At 33.0% G+C, this 17,124-nt stretch overlaps 1 protein-coding gene across 1 annotated transcript; it reads right to left on the minus strand.

Annotated features, from left to right (window-relative positions):
• Positions 1–6,168: 6,168 nt before the first annotated feature.
• On the minus strand, positions 6,169–9,821 carry LOC126716756 (laccase-17-like). The gene is made up of 6 exons (XM_050417733.1): positions 9,631–9,821; positions 9,378–9,529; positions 8,930–9,174; positions 8,571–8,699; positions 7,521–8,489; positions 6,169–6,475 (listed from the first exon to the last, which is right to left on the minus strand). Exons 1-6 carry the CDS (start codon positions 9,757–9,759, stop codon positions 6,345–6,347), a joined length of 1,755 nt encoding a protein of 584 aa, XP_050273690.1. The 5' UTR covers positions 9,760–9,821; the 3' UTR covers positions 6,169–6,344.
• Between the last annotated feature and the right edge of the window lie 7,303 nt (positions 9,822–17,124).

Genomic DNA, 17,124 nt, shown 5'->3' on the forward strand with positions numbered 1-17,124 from the left:
AGTGCGTATGTGTGTTTTTGAAGATCCATGTGCTTAATTTTTCATTTAAGAGATGTTTTTAAGAGCTTAATATGTTGATTGGATCATTGGTTGAGTTGCATGTTAGATTGCATTCATGTCTGTGTTTTTCACATCTCAAAAAACTATTTTTAAAAGCTGGCTCAACACCTCCTCAATACCTTCTCAATAGTTGGCTATCTGTCGAGCTTCCTTAAGCTTTTTCTTATCGCAATCTCGCCTGCACCTCGATACCTGGTGGATCTATCGAGATTGGGTCTATATGCTCAATAGCTTCTCGATACCTGGTGGATCGATCAAGCTTCTGTTCTTAATTTTGGTGTGTTGATCCTCAATACCTCCTTGACACCTTAGCTGTCAACGAGTATTTCCTCGACACCTCCTCGATAGATCGCTCGATACTTGTCGATACCTGCATCTGTCGAGATTTACTGGCTTTCCTATATAAAGCCTCTACGCGATCCGGATCTCATTTCCATCGATCTTTCTCTCGATACTTCTCTGTTTCTCTCCCAAAAACACTCCAATCTCACTCCTATCTTGGTTCTCAAGGATTTTACAAGGTTTTTCAAGTTTTTTCTTCACTTGGTAAGCTTCTAATCCTTTCTCATTCATGCATTTCATGTTTTGAAACCTAGGATTTGGGGTTTTTGGAAATTTTTAGGGTTTTTCAAAATTGATGAGATTTCATTGAAATTTTGGGTTGGGTTTTCACTTAAATGTGTTTAAAACTTCATACATTGCATCACATTAGCATTATAATGGTATTGCCATGCATTTAGATGTGTGCTATATGTTTGTGTGTTGATAGGTTTGGATTGGGCTGAGCCCATGATGCAATTTCCTTTGCATGTCACATGTTCATGCATTTCTCATGCATACGTACTTTTTTTCAATATATTTGATATATTTGAAAATGTTTGGGACTTTTCTGATTGTCATTCTTTCTCTCCCCCTCTGTTAGTTTACGTTAGCCGTGTCTATGACACCTAAACATAAATCCACTTCAACCCGGAACCCTCTTCATTCCAGTGCTTCTTTTTCGTCTGATCCTACCCTATCTCATATCCGGTTCCGTGATGATGATGCCTTTAAGGCATTTTCGGAGAACTTTTCTAGACGAGGCATTCATTCGGAACGCCAAGTCATCTTGACGGATTTTGCAGACACCGACCTTCCCTCTGTCATTCACAGTAGGGGATGGGAGTTACTGTGTGACGTCCCAGTCACCTGTCTTCTCGTACTTATCCAGGAGTTGTACTCCAACATGCACAGGATTGATCGGTCTGTACCTCTTTTCTTCACACGCGTTTGGGGTACGTGCATTCCTATCACACCGTAGTTGGTTGCGGATGTGCTTCGGGTCCTTAGGATAGAGTTTCCTGACTATCTTGGTTGTGAGCGTCTGAGGACTGCGTCCAGGGATGAGCTCATGTTTGCTTTCTGTGAGCACCCTACTACTTGGGGTGAGCGTCTTTTTACACCATGTCGACCTTTTGCTAAAGGTCCTAGATTCATGAACATGGTGATGACTTTTGTTTTGCATCCCCTCTTTCACTATAACTCCATCAAAGAGCCTCGTGCTCGATTTTTGTTGTCTTTTCTTGAGCATCTTACCATAGACTTCCCTTCTCATTTCATTCTGTCTATTATAGATGTTCATCTAGATTCGACGTCCCATGATAAGCTCATCTTTCCTTCCGCTATCACGAGGATTTTACGCCATTTTTCCGTTCCATTTCCCTCTTTCGACCACTTTACCGTCATGTGTGCCATAGATTACGCTAACGTTAAACGTAGCGAGGCCCAGCTTTGGTCGCGATAGTCGGATTCAGCAGCTCCTTCCTCCCGTTTTGCTCCATCCCGTTCGGCTCCATCCACATCGGCTCCTCCTTCTTCTTCGGGCGATGTGTCTCTAGGAGATATCATGGTGCAGCTGCAGCGTATGGATGCTCGCCTCGATACACTCTCTACGGAGTTGTATTAGGTGAACGTTCGTGTCGGTTGCATTGCACGACGACAGACGTCTATGGGTGGCTCTGCTCCTGAGGCTACTCCTTCACCACCTTCTCCCGTGGCTTCTGCTTTTGAGGATGAGGATGATGATGATGGTGATGACGATGATGCTTCAAATGATGATGATGGAGATGCTAACTCTGCCGATGAGATGTCTACTTGACACTCTTACCCTTTGTCATTCGTGACAAAAAGGGGGAGTAGTTTTGGTATGAGAGTAGTCCATCTTAGGGGGAAAGTTAGTATAGGATCATTTTGTTAGGGGGAGTGTTGATACATTCTGAGGGATGTAGTGAGGATAGTATGTATCTTTTATTTTCTTTCTCTTTTGATACAATACTCTTGTACATGAGGTTTTGTGACCATTTATATACATTGTACTTATCTCTTTATTTGTATTGATATATGTTTTTCTTTCACCTACCCTTTCATGTGTTGTTTCTTTTCTCTCTTTATATACATGTTTCTTACTTGTATGCAATCTATTATTTTTGTTTCACACAAAGATGCCTTGATGAGTTTTGTTTAAAGTGTTTCAGAAATACAGGTTGTCAAAGTCTACTTGCCATAAACTCTCTTCTTGCAAAGTTTTTCAAGAGTTTGTGTTAGGATAGATTTTATTGTATTCAACAAGTGAATATGAGTTGAGTGATTTATGACTTCTCTCATATGTTCATTTGTTTGTTGTGATTTTGTCACGGATTGCCAAAGGGGGAGATTATTAGGACATATGTATTTCACTTGTTAAGAACATATGTCATGATTTTATGTAATTGGCTTATCCTTTGACAAAATGCACTTTATTTGTATTTGGGTAGATTTAGGATGTTTTAAATACTTCAAGAAACCTTGTTTCAAGATCAAGTATTGAAACTTTCAAGTCTGTTCAAGAAAACAAGTTCAGAGTGCAAAATCATTAAAGCTCGACAGCTGGCTCGACAGTTGCATGTATCGAGCTTAAGGAAGCTGTTCTACATTCGGTGTGCTCGACACCTTATCGACAACTGCTCGACACCTGCTATCTGTCGAGATTTAAGATTTTCAGAATTCCAATCTGATTTTCTTGGGATCCGTGAATGTGTCTTTGGGCTTTCTTTTCTCCTAAACCTAGACATATAAAAGGATCAGTTTAAAGGCCGTCATAGTGTTCACAAGTTGCACAAACTTTGAGCGAACTCTGTTCAAGCAAGTTGTGACCGGAGGCGAAGTTCTTGCCCTAGTTCATCTCTCTCTCTTGAAGAAGTTGTTGTGTATGTGCACCGTAGGGTTTTATGACCAAGCATCTTCTTGATCTTCATCGTTTGGATGAACTGAAGAACTTTGCAACCAACAACCTTCTTAGTTGGTGATTGAAGTCGCGTACTGGGATCCACGCAATTGGTTAGTCACGTACTGGGAGTTGTGCATCTGAAAGGGGAACTGTCACTACAGAACAAGTCTAATTGGGTATTGAGGTAAGGGTTCAACTGTAGGTTGGTAAGGTATTGGGATTCCTTTACTTGTAACCACTTGTTGTGATAATAGTGGAGTTTCGGGAGTGGTGGTGACCTGAAAATCACCCGGTGGGGTTTTTGCCGTTAGGTTTTCCCCATTCGTAAACAAATCACCGTGTTATTTATTTTCCACTGTGTATTTAGTTTATTGATGATTTGTTTGTGTTACCATGCGTTTGCATGATAAATTGATTAATTAATAACTTGGCTAATTAATTAATTAATTTCTATCACAAGGGATCATTCAGTTTGTGGCCTATCAGTATTAGGCATCCAACCTACCTAATAAAACCAGTCTTCTAGACTTTGGTGGCCAATGTTCACATCACATCATTCAAGTAGTTTATATCATCCAAAACATGTGATTGCACAATTAAAACATCCAAGAACATGATGAAACCTTATTCATAGGCACGCATATTGGACATTGAAAGAGATGATAAATATGTGTGCTATGTGTGACAAAACCTAATCTAAAAGCATGATTTAAATTGAAAACCCTAATCATGCAAACATGTGAATTGAATTGAAACCCTAATCATGTGAACATGTTAATTGAATTGAAAACCCTAATCATGAAAAGACTTAAGAACATCCTAGATTTAACATGCTAACAAACAAGAACATGTGAACAACCTAGAAACTAAACATGCTTTAATCTAAAAACTAAAAGAAAAGAAGGTTTAGAAACCTTACTTGTATGGACAACACTCTAAAGCCTCACAAACTAGGTAGCACATCAAGAAGGAGAGAATAATTTTGAACCTCCAAAGCTTTCAAATTGTTTTTTCCAATCTTTCTTAGTGTTTTGAATTGGAGGGAAAGAGAGGTATTTATATTAGGAGTAAGGGAGCTAGGGTTAGGTCTCTAGGCAATGTGGGATTTTAGAAATTTAGATTTTTTGAAAGGAAAACGTTGGTTGCAATGTCAAATTAAGTGGGGAGCAAGCTGAAGCAGAAAAAGGAAGAAAGTTTGGAGAGTGTTGATCGGCACTTGGTTCCTGATCTCCATGATCTTTTTTCTTTTTTCTTTTTTTTTGTTTCGTTTGTTTCCATTTTCAATTTAAATCTGATTTCCTTCGAATTTTGACTTCCTTTTACGATTTTCTTGGTTTTCAAGTCTAGAAAATTAATTCAAAATATAATTAATTAATTAATTATGTAATTAATCAATATTTACTTATTTTGTAAGTAATGATGGAATGCTTTGACCTAGATTAAATCAGGTGTATGCAATCTTACCATAAACCTTACTTCTAGCCAGTAGGATCACAACACATCACCTAATTTAAATTGGTCTAAAAACAAGCTAATCAAAATTAAGAAATAATACTCATCTATGTTCAAAGTTTGATTTATGTAAGTGCACATTACCGCTAAAACTTGTTTCTCGAATATCTTTTAATTCGGTGGTCTGATTGATGCTCATGAACTATTGTTTTGATTGTTATGATCTCAAAATTTGTTATATGAAGATTATACATAGATCACATGGCCAAGACCACAGTCTTGCCTTGGAGACATGATATGATGATGTTATGCAATACAATATGAGTTAGGTCAAATGGGAGGCACAAAATAGGATGCCTACAATTTTATGAACTTAGAACTAAATATAATATTACATCATTTAAAATTAATTATCATTTTTCATTAAGTGGAGTGAGATTTTAAATGACACTTTAAAATAGTATTTAATTGAATATAATATTACATCATTTAAAATAGGATTTAAAATCAATTATAATTCTTTATTTAACGAAATAAAATTTTAAATAACATAATATCACTAGTTCGGTTTTAAATTATATAAAAAATATATAATAAAGTATACTATTAGCCCTTAAAGTTTTAGGCTGTTTTCATTTTCATATTAGTCTTGGCTTCTATTTCCGTTAGTAAGAGCTGAATTATGTGTAATTGCAAGACAAAAAAATTTCTATTTGAAATGTACTTTCTGTAACGAAATTGCAATATATTTTGGTAATTCTAGCAAAGAATGGTCATAAAACACTTTGAATGTGGAGATTGCATCAAGAGTAGGTTAATTTAAGTTGAAGATATGACCAAAAGAATCCATTAATGAAATGATAGAATAATGGAAAATGTTGAATATTAGCTCTATACCATGTTAAGTATACTAAAATAGTTGGGAAAGAGGAAGCATAAAATATTGTAACACAAAAATGCAAGAGAAATACAAGGTTTAGCTTGACAGCCTACGTCTAAGGAGAAAACTCTTAAGAGTTACATGTTTAATGTAAGAGAGTGTAGTATAAATTTTGTGTTGCAACAACATGGGTATATATGGTAAGTTACACCATAAACTAACTATTTATTAACTATATATAGTTAATAAACTTCTAGTACAAGTAGGAAACTTAACTTACATACAAAGTAATTAAGATTAGATTTGGGCCTATACTATGGGGCTAACATATCTCTAACAGAAAATAATATATGTGATCAAGCATGATTAACCTATAATCAATCTCAAAATTTTGAGATTAAAATCTTGGTCATGGCTGATGCTATTGTTGTTAATGTCGATACAGTATAAACGCGATTGTAGGAGCTAGGAGGCATTACAACATGTATTTAGCAGTCCATTGTAAAGACAAAGTACAATTTTAAAAAGTCTAAATAGTAATTTCATAACCACATTAGAGAGTTACTTCTCTTTACAGGCTCCTTAACATAATTTTGTGAAGAACAAAACAAACCAACAGAATCAAAACAATAATAATTTTTGAAAAAAAATAAAAAACATTATGCCAAAACAGACATTCACTTCAGTATCTGTAAAAATAGTCAATGGTTAACACTTGGGAAAATCTGATGGTGGAGGGGGTAGCTTCTGATTGGGCAGCTTCCCATCAAGGACAATCCATGCCATCTTCAACCCCCAGCTCAAATGGACCTCAAAGTGACAGTGCATAAACCAAACACCTATTTCACACACCCTCATCATCATATGCTCAATATATGGTTTACAGAATATGTATGATAAGAAAATGAAACAGAATTGCATGGAGGTGAATATCATACGTGTGTAATACAATATAATAAAAGTTGGGTTTTACGTATCGTATTTGTTTCACGTCATTTATGGTAAGCATTAAATATCTTTTGCCATGTGGAGCATTCAATTTATAAGATAATTTGTTTAGGTTAAATGACTTTAGTCTAAGATCAATGTGGTACCTTAACTATTAATTGTGTCAATTTAAACCATTAATTTTTAAAATCAAGTTAAAGTTATACTTGGTTTTAAATAAATTTGATTTTGAAATTTTTACACTTTCTATAATAACCTTTTAATGTGTGTTCCATTTGCCACATAAATTAATTTCATTAAAATTTTAACAAAGAGCCACATAAAAGAATTTCATTAAAATTTTAACAAAGAGAAGATTTAATGATTAAATTGACAAAATTTTGAAAAGTAAGACTAAATTGATACAATTAATAGTCAAATGATCAAATTAAACTTTTACTCAACAGTTTGAGGACCAAATTAATAATTTAACATTTTTTCTAAAAACTATATTACCAATGTTGTAAGAAGTTTGAAATATTCTTTTGATTAAAACTCTAATATTAAGAGTTTCATGAAAATAAAATAAATTTCATTATTTGTAGTGTAATTTTGATAAAAACTTGACCTTACACGGATGAGTTTCTACCACATGACTTTAGGTAATATTTTTGGATTTATTTTTACTATTTATTTTATTGCTTAATTTTGATTATGTTAATGAGAGATTTTCTTTAATTGACATATAAGTTTTAATTAAAATTCATTCATCGCATGGACATAATGAAAGTTATTTATATAGGGTGAATCTCCGATCTAGAGCTCCAATGCATTCAACAGACATAGACACAGAATCAACACACAACCATTTTTGGACATGTGTCATGTCTGTTTTGTGTCCTTTACACTGGAACACTAGATGCCAGCCAGATCCATATATGTATTTACTGTCCTTACCAGGGTTATCTGCATGGAAACGAATTGCCACCCAACCGCCTGATGGCACACCAATAGTGTTCCTTTCAACTGGATCAACAAGATTAAAGTTGGCAGGGTCCTTGTTAGGATCAAAGTTACCAAAACCTTGTCCTACAACAAAGAAGTTATATCCATGAAGATGGAGAGGGTGACTCTCAGCACCAAGAATGCTGGTGTCTTGCAACACTACTTCCACACTTGTGTTGAATGGTAGGACTATTAGTTTAGTACCATTGCTGACCATGGTGTTGTTTAGTGGATTATTGCTTGTGTAATTGAATGGGAACAAAGGTGAGCTTGGAAAATCAGTGGTGTAAACCCCATTTGATTTCCCAAAGAAATAGGCTTGGAGGAGTGCAGTTGTAGGGAGTGTAAAGGAGATATTGTTTATGGTAGCTGCAAATTTTGTGCCATTAGGCCCTTGGCAGGTGTGGTTCTTGGGGCATGGGCTGCTTCCAAGGCCTACTGTAAAGAAGAAGTGCTTTTGGACAGTTTGAGGGACTCTAGCAGGGAATTCAGCATTGGCCAAACTGTGGAATTTGTTACTAAAATTTGCGGCAAATGTAGTGTCATTAATGGCAGGCAAGGTTGGTTTTGATAGTGGGAGGCTTTTTGATTTTGTAGAAGAAGAATTTGATGGCCGTTCATACTCCAGAATACCAGCAGTTGTGGAATTATCAAAAGCGCCGCGGCCAGTGAAATAAGGCCTGGCTGCCATTAAAAAAGTCACATTAGGGCGGTGGTGTTTGGTTTTCAGGAGAACATTGGTAGTTTGTCCTGGTGCAATTAGAAGTATATTGGTTTTGAAAGGCTTAACATAAACTGCATCAGCTTCAACAATGGTGAGAGTGTGATTTGCTATACTGAAAAAGAGATCATCATTCATGTCAGCGTTGATCAATCGGAGGAGATATGTTTTCCCTGGCTTCACCTTCAGCTTGAATGTATCTGTAGAGCATTAGAAAAAGAGCAAGTTTTTTAGTGACTATGCTAGTATTTGTAGAGAATTGTGATCATTTTGATTAATACCTTTAGCAGAACAATTGTACAATGGCCCTGGAAGTCCATTAATGGTGAATGCATCAGAGACATTTGGGCCAGCTCCAGTCTGTAGAGCCTGGGTAATAACTGCCTCTGTATCAGTATTCCACCACTCACCTGTAGTTGGCCATATTTGTTATGTTTTAATAAATTCAATTAGTGTATGTGACACAAAAATTTTCACAGACTATTGACGTGGCCTGTTGTGATTGGTTTATAATAAAAGTGGTATTAGTAGTAAGCCTAATTGAAAATGATGTTGCTCCAATCTCAACTAGCCACATTAACAAGTTGTGAATTTAGGTAGAATTTAGCATGGATGTAAAAATTCTAGATTTAGTTGGTACCAAACAACATGGGGATTTCCCTAAAAGGTTTGGGAAATGGGTAGGACACATTGTGCTTGGGGAGGATGATAATGGGTCCATAGAGAGTAGCTCTTAGCCAAGAGATGTGAGCATGCCAGAAGAGAGTCCCTCTTTGGCCAACTATAGTGAAGTTGTAAACATAAGTCTGGCCAGTTTGAATGGGACATTGTGTTATATATGCTGGTCCATCTGCCCATCCACTCTGAATTTGTCGGACTCCATGCCTGTGATCATCATCCAAAATTCACCAAATTTTTCATTAGTAAAATGTCACAATTAATCTAGTTTCTAGGCATTAAATGTATAAAAAAGTTAGTAACTTCATGTTGCTATCCCTATCAGCCAGTAAAACTAATTTTTAACACTAGTAGGTATTTTCTTTTAAGTGTGACAGAAAATGATATTATGGAAACTGATTTTCACATACCAATGGATGCTGACATTGTTCTTAACATGATTGACCACTTCAACCACAACTCTGTCACCCTCTCTAGCAATGATAGCAGGCCCTGGAAACTTCCCATTAACTGTCACTATGCTCTTTGTGTGGCACAATCGCGTGACATTTTGCAACCTTATCTGCAACGAAAAAATGGAAGTAGAAAATAAAATTTGTTAGAATAAGTGTAATTTTAAGTATGTTACTATATCAGCTTAGTAATTGAGGGCACAACACATACATCGAACTTGTAGTGCCTTGTAATGGGCTCTTGCTTGGCAATGGCAAGCTCAGGAATGATGCAAAGGAAGTTTATAGCAAAAAGAAAAACTCCTACAATTGCTGCTGATGGAAAAAGAGAAGCACCCATGTTTTTGTGTTTACTTTTACAATACTTGTTGAGAGATGGGAAGAGGAAATGCGAGCATAAACTTTATGCTTCTAGTGAAGCTTGTTTCATAAAACAGTGAGCGTTGCTTTTATAGACATGACACACCGTTTGGTTGATTAGGTAGCTATATGTTTCAAATAAGCAGCTCTTGGGCCAGCTTAAGCTTTGGAGTGTTTTCAAAGTCAATTTAATTTGTTTTTCCTACTATTCTATTCTATTCTTGTTGAACATTGTTCAAGGCCGGCTCAATCTTTTGTCAGCATAGTCAATGGACTAAAGGCTCCAAATGGAAGAAGACCCTTTATTACCAATAGTATATCATATATGCTTGTTTTATAGTGTAACAAAAACAATAAATCAAGCCGCCCCGAAGTTAGGGACATAATTTTTCACAACTAGTGAAGTAGCAAGTTATGATTGGAGCAAAATCACTTTTGCAAGGGCCTACCACTTACGCCACTTTTATTAAAACCGATCACACTATGCCACCCCAAAATTTGTTCAAAAATTATGACTCGACTTATTAGTTTGGAAACCAATCGTGTTTAGTTATGGTCAACCAACATGATGTAACCATTAAGGGGGATATCTGATTGTTATCACCTTCCCATAACTAAGAGCCAATTGATCTTTAGTTGATGTTAATCACTATGATGGACAGACAAAGATTTGTATGTTGGTTGGTGATACTGTGTATGAGAGTTTCACCTTTCAAGACCACACAGAAGAGGACATTTGAGCAACCTTTCCTTCAAGCAAGAAAAAGAATGACAGTGACTAGTTTGATTCGTTATTTCTTATCTTTAATGAACTAAACTACTCCTTAAGCTTTACCATAAAGCTGAAGTAACATACTGGAAGTTGTAAAACTCCCTCAATGGAAGAGTATAAGATAAAAATGGGTGTTTATTATAATATTTAAAGCATATGCATCATGTGGTGAGACAGATGACACATATGCTGGATTTATAAGATCATTATTGCATTATCAAACACAACAATTATTTCTTCATGGGCACAGCTTTGATTGTTAAAATGTTTCTCTTATTGCTATTGTTTGCCATTATTTTTTGATCATCTTGGTGTAGCTTAATATCTATCAAGAAAGTTTGGACAGCCCAGTTGGTACAGTATATAAAAATTGAATGGATTTCACCAAATTGGAGTATTGGACACCATTCATATCCAAAACCTAATGCCATATTGGGCTTTATTTGAAGTCCATGAATCATCATCTTTGACTGAGGATAGTGTGAGAGAAAAGCCCATTTAGGCCTGTTACTTGAGCTTAATGACAAAATTTACTCCAAGATCAACTGCTTCAAGTACAGGCTCAGAAAGTGGACCTTAAATTTATGACCACAAAAAAGAGTAATACAAAAGAAAAAAAGGGTATATTTTGAGTTAATAGTGTGTACAAGGCAACCAATGAAAACAAAGAACACCGACGCCGACATTAAAAAGCAACTTATTTATTAATCCAAAATTGGCTTTTGTCTTTTTTTAATCATTCACTTGAATCACCAATTAAGCCAAAGATCTTTCTCAAAAAATAAAAATAAAGCCAAAGTGTGAGGACAATTTTTGCTTCAAAGACCTAGGACTAGACCATGTGGGAACCTTAGGGAATTTTTGTTAGAGTATCACTAGTTTGGTTCTACATTGGAAAGAAAGCCTCCCTCTTAGCCTTTGAACCAAACTAGTGGTACTCTATCACCATTGGTTCATGCCTTTTAAGGTGCAAAGAGGGAGACTTTCTTTCCAATGTGGGACAACAAAAATTGCCCAAGGTTCCAATGAAAGTGTTATAATGATTATCATCATGAAAGTGTTATAATATAAAATTCAACATAATTTGTTAAAATGAGAAGTTATAATTAAAATAATACTACTTTTACGTGAATATACAATTTACCACACATAAAGAAAAAAGAATCACGATTTTATCATGATTGTAGCTAGCAAAAATTATTCTTATTAAATTCTTTTTCACATGTGAAAAGTAAAATCTAATATGCCCAACCTGCATCAAATCCCAACTAGATAGAATAGTAAAAAGGGAACCCAAATCGTGCAAAATGTGAATCCCATGAAAAGAAAAAGGATTAATAAAGAGTGACAATTTGACAAGATCAAATATATTATCACCAACAAAATAAAAAAGTTCCAAAAGAAAAGTAAACCACTTTAGTAAAAGACTAATCTGACACGTGGACATGTGTCACACGTTTATTTCATAGGACCCACAATTAAGGATGAAAAAAATAATAAAAAAAATGAAGAAAAAATAGAAAGGGAAATGCTAAGGTCATACACTTTTGTGACAATTTAGGGTTTGTTTGGTATGAATGTGGATTATAATATGAATAGTAATCTTTATTACCAGGAATAAAATATGTTGTAATGGAATAACTAAACCTATTCATTAGTTTGGTTGTAAGTTGTAACATTAGAATAAAACTTATGATCTATTTTAGGAAATATCTCATTCATACAATTATATTTCCTAGAAAATAATATATTTTAAATTTTAGAGAGATGAGTTATTTTTTAATGATTTTTTATTTCCATAATTGTTAGGTGGATATGGAAAGTATATTTATTTGGAAATATATTAGTGTTGGAAATTATTATATCTATTAAGAAATAGCTATTACAACATTTTTAGAGAGGAATAGTTATTCTTCAAAACGAAGAATAATTATTCATAAGGAATAACTATTCCTTGTAATAAAAACATAACCAAACTATTGAATAGCTAAATCATAGAAATAACTATTACATTACAATCTACCAAACGTACGTGATAAGTTATGAATGGCAAGGTAAAATTAGTGAGTTCATATGGATCTATAACTTCATCACCCACAACTCTGCCGCGTGAACAAATTGTAATAAAATTGTAAAAAAAAAAATGTGGTCTTCGCATTACTGTAGAAAATAGTTTAGAAGTGAAGATAGAATACAGGGAATCTAGTGAGAAAGTGGGGGGGGGGGGGGGGGGGTGGTGGTTGAGAGACAGGTCAGAGAGCGCGATACGTGGATGACGCAATCAACGTCAGGAGAGGGGTCTTGTCAATTTGTCACCTATTGATAGTGTGACAAGACTCGTGACGTTAGAAAGACCCTTCTGAGTTAACAATCAATCCTCCCTTCTCTTTCGCATTACTTTTTTTTTTTAATTTAAAATTTTATAATAAATTAGGATATTTAATTTTTTTTTTAAATACTGAAATATATATATATATATATATATGAATGCAAAAAAAAAAAAAATATATATATATATATATTTAATAAGTGTTACACCCTACTCACATGTGATGATGAACCTTACAAATGTGGGAAGTATACATGATTGAAATATTACATATTACTATTACAACTAATACTTGATCAAAGTATAGGTTTTTAAAAGTGATTTTTTTTTTTCCTTTTTCAATTTCAATAATCTAAAAACATAAGTCAAATACTTCTTCTCTTTGGGTCTATTTATTTTAACTAAAAATTTCTAATTATTTTCATTTGGCTCATTTTTCTTAATAAATACTACTATATTTTTGCATAGTTTAGTTTATAACAAAAAATCAAAAATAAATAAATAAAGAACTCGTCCACATGGAGCAATATATTTAAAATAAAATAAAAATGATTTTTTTTTTTTAATAATTTATGTGAATACTGAACTTATATTAAACTTCAAACCAAAAGAGATACATCATGGATTAAAGTTTGCTCAAGAAAGCAAGAACTATCTTCCATCCAAATTTCAAAATCAACAATGGCTAAAGCATGTTTGGTTAATAAATGGGCTGGTCTATTACCTTGTCTCTTAATTTACACATGTATTGCTATCCATAGTTTGAAAGAGGAAAAAAAAAAAAAAAACTGATTATAACTCCAATCAAATTTAATATACTTAATAAAAAAATTTATAATACAATGCATAAACATTTTTTTACTTGAATAATAAGTTCACTAACACATACAAATAAAGCAACATTGTAAGTTCCAATTAATTCAACTAATAAAGTATCTTGCGTTTGAATAAAAGATTTGAACTTCAAACCTTGCTTATTCCATAAAAGTTAAAACCAATTAATATCTTAACTTTTTTTAAAAAGAAGATCAACATATATTTATTCAATCGGCTATATTAATATCTTAACTTAGAAATAAAGATTAATATATATTTAGATATGAGCAAAAATTAGACATTTAATTTAGAATATATATATAGATTCTAAATTAAATGTCTAATTTTTTTTCTATATGTCCTATCTAAATATATATTAATTTTTGTGCTAAGTGAGTTATTTAGAGTAAGATGAGAGGTTGACTTTTTTTGAAATTTCACTAAAGGAATTTACTTCACGTTGAAAACTAAGGGGTCCAATATAATTGCCATTATCATGCTGCCCAAAAGCCGAGGATGAATTAGAAGAAAAAAATGCATCATTTTTATGGACCGAATCCTTTACTTTTGTTTGGTGAGTCTAAGACTCTTAGTAACATATTAGAATTCAAATTTAATCAAAATTAGTTTCTAATTGAATTATAATTTTTTGTCATGTGTTTAAATAATTAAAAAACTAAAAAAAACAATTTTGGTGCCAAATGACCCCATTTGTAATGCTCAGAGTAAAAACTGAGAGGCCACCTTATTACCACCACTAATAAATATTTTCATATTGTGCAAAAACACAAACATGAATTACAAACTAATTATCTTTATATATTAAGAAGATTCAAAAAGTTAGTTATTCTTTAATAAAATGTCAAAAATACCCCTAAGTTAATTAGATAATCCCTTATTCTTAAAAAAATTAAAAAAATAGGGCTAAAATTGTAATTAAAAAAAATTAAAAAAAAAAACTACCAGATAAATTTTTTTCCTAAAAATTAATACACTCTCTATTTAAATAGATTTCACATTAAATTTTAATTTCTTAAAAATCTCTTCCTATATAACCTTACTAATATAGTAGTAGATAAATTTAAATTGAAAAATTATATTAAACTCAAAAAAAAAAAAAAAACCTCATCGTACGTGTGTGTGTGTGTGAGAGACGAGACTAGTTATAATGTAAAACATTTGGGGATATTGGGCTTTTGCCCGTATTTTACAAAAATAACAGCAATATGTCTATGTTTTGAAACTATTTATGTCTGTGTCTCTGTTTTGAAACTCGATTTTAACAAAATTGAGTTACAAGTAGAACTCAACATTAGCAATGTCGAATTTTATGCATATTTTGCCACTTAATTTTTTTTTTTTTTTAAATTAGGTGAGACTTGATTTTAGCAAAATTGAGTTTCAATTAAAAATTTACATATAACTTGATTTTGAAAATATCGAGTTTTATACCAAACTCGATTTTGTTAAAATCGAGTTTCATAAATAAGAACACGAATTTAAATAGTTTCAAAATAGAAATATATTACTATTATTTACTTATTTTTGCAAAATAAAGACAAAAGTCCAATGTCCCCTAAAACAATCTACATAAGTTAAAAATATATTTTATCTATAAATAAAGGCAACACCCGAATTAAAATATATTTTATATTTGTTAATTTGATGGGTTGGAGCCGACGTGAGTGGGGGGATGATGACGTAGGGGACAGATCAGACGGGGGGTGAAAGGGACTTGTTTGGCTTTACTTGGGTCCTGTGGGCTGAGCTGGGCCTTTTTAGACACATCGACAGCATCGCGCGCGATGCGCGGGAGCTTATTTCTGTAATATAAAAAGCCCCCACTCGACTCGAACTCAACTCCCACATATGACATTGATGATGATGTTCATGATGATGATGCATTGATGATAAAATTGAATTCATGAAAATGATACATATGTCCCCCAAAATCTTCGTACTTTTATGGGCCCCACTTTTGCTGCAGGGAATCAAACTCCTTCCTACGCATGTTTTTGATTGATTTCCTTATACCTACACTATAGTGACTTTGATATTATGCCCCTTTTCACTTTTTTTTTTTTTTGGGTATATTTATTTCATTCTTTAAAGTAATTTTGAGTGAATATTTTACTATTTACATAATAATTAAATCACTTGAACTTCATAAAAGGGAAATATTTACATTCAATTTGGAGGAAAATTCATCCAACTCATTAGGGGTGTGTGTCGGTATGTACAATTGGTTTCGAGAAGAGTTTTAAGGCTATGTTACAAGGGTCAATTTATATAAGGTCGAATCATCGTCGTACTGCTTATCATTAATATGGTGATTGTGATTTGCGATTTGGTAGTCAGTTTTTGATACGAAATATCCCAAGCATCAAGATCTTATCCAAGATAGATGTACCACATGCAGTGGCCCATGACAATCAAAGAGAGATGGTACAAATTCCTCAACAAAAAAAAAAGAAAAAAGAAAAAAGAAAAAAGAAGGAGATGGTACAAGCATGTTTTTTTGTGTGGATTAATTCTACACCTCCAAATTCAAACATATATGTTTCAATATAAAATGTGAGGAGTGGGTAAGTTTTCAATATTAGAAAAATAAGTAAAGTCTAGATTAATTCTAGAACCTCCAGAGAACTTGATATTACATAAAAATATTAATAGTATATAAGTATTAAAATAAATATTAAAATTTTATGTAATTGTATGATACCTTACTTGTATCGGTCTAATAAAATTACATATGGTGGTAATTTTGTTACATTCAGGGGTAACAAATGTCATAAATAACCTTCTCCCCTCTCCTCGTGTTTGTGTGTGTTAAAAATACTTAGTATTTAAAAAAAATGTCATAAATAAGATAATGTCTACATGAAAGCTAATGGTAAGTTTCATTATGTGACAATTCATATGAGCATCCACATATATTTAATTGTATGATTCATCAAATAGGTTATTTGATTATAATAATTGTGCATGATCCTTTAATTGTCTCATATTGGGATGAAGGAAAGCACTATTTATAATGCATGAATAACTCCTTTTAATGCATTAATTTTAATTCATGATGATCAAGGTTCATTTTTTCTCTTTTAAATTATTCTTTTCAAGTTTCTATCATCTAATTCATGGAATTAATTAAAATACAATTTAATTATTTGAGTTTTATTTATGAAACTTGGCTAATTTTTGAAAGAGTGTGAATTGATTGAGTTCAAATTAGGTTTTTATATATTACATGAAAAATTATCTTTATATCTTAAAGGGCAACATTTAATCCAAATATGTTATAATACAATCATAATAACTAGTGTGTAATCTCGTGCATATGCACGGCTACAATTAAAATCATCACAATTACATGATTCAAATTATACTTTGTATTAACTTACACATTTTTTAAAACATACATTTTTAAA

The sequence above is a fragment of the Quercus robur genome, chromosome 3, assembly GCF_932294415.1.
Source record: "Quercus robur chromosome 3, dhQueRobu3.1, whole genome shotgun sequence".
Lineage (NCBI taxonomy): Eukaryota > Viridiplantae > Streptophyta > Magnoliopsida > Fagales > Fagaceae > Quercus > Quercus robur.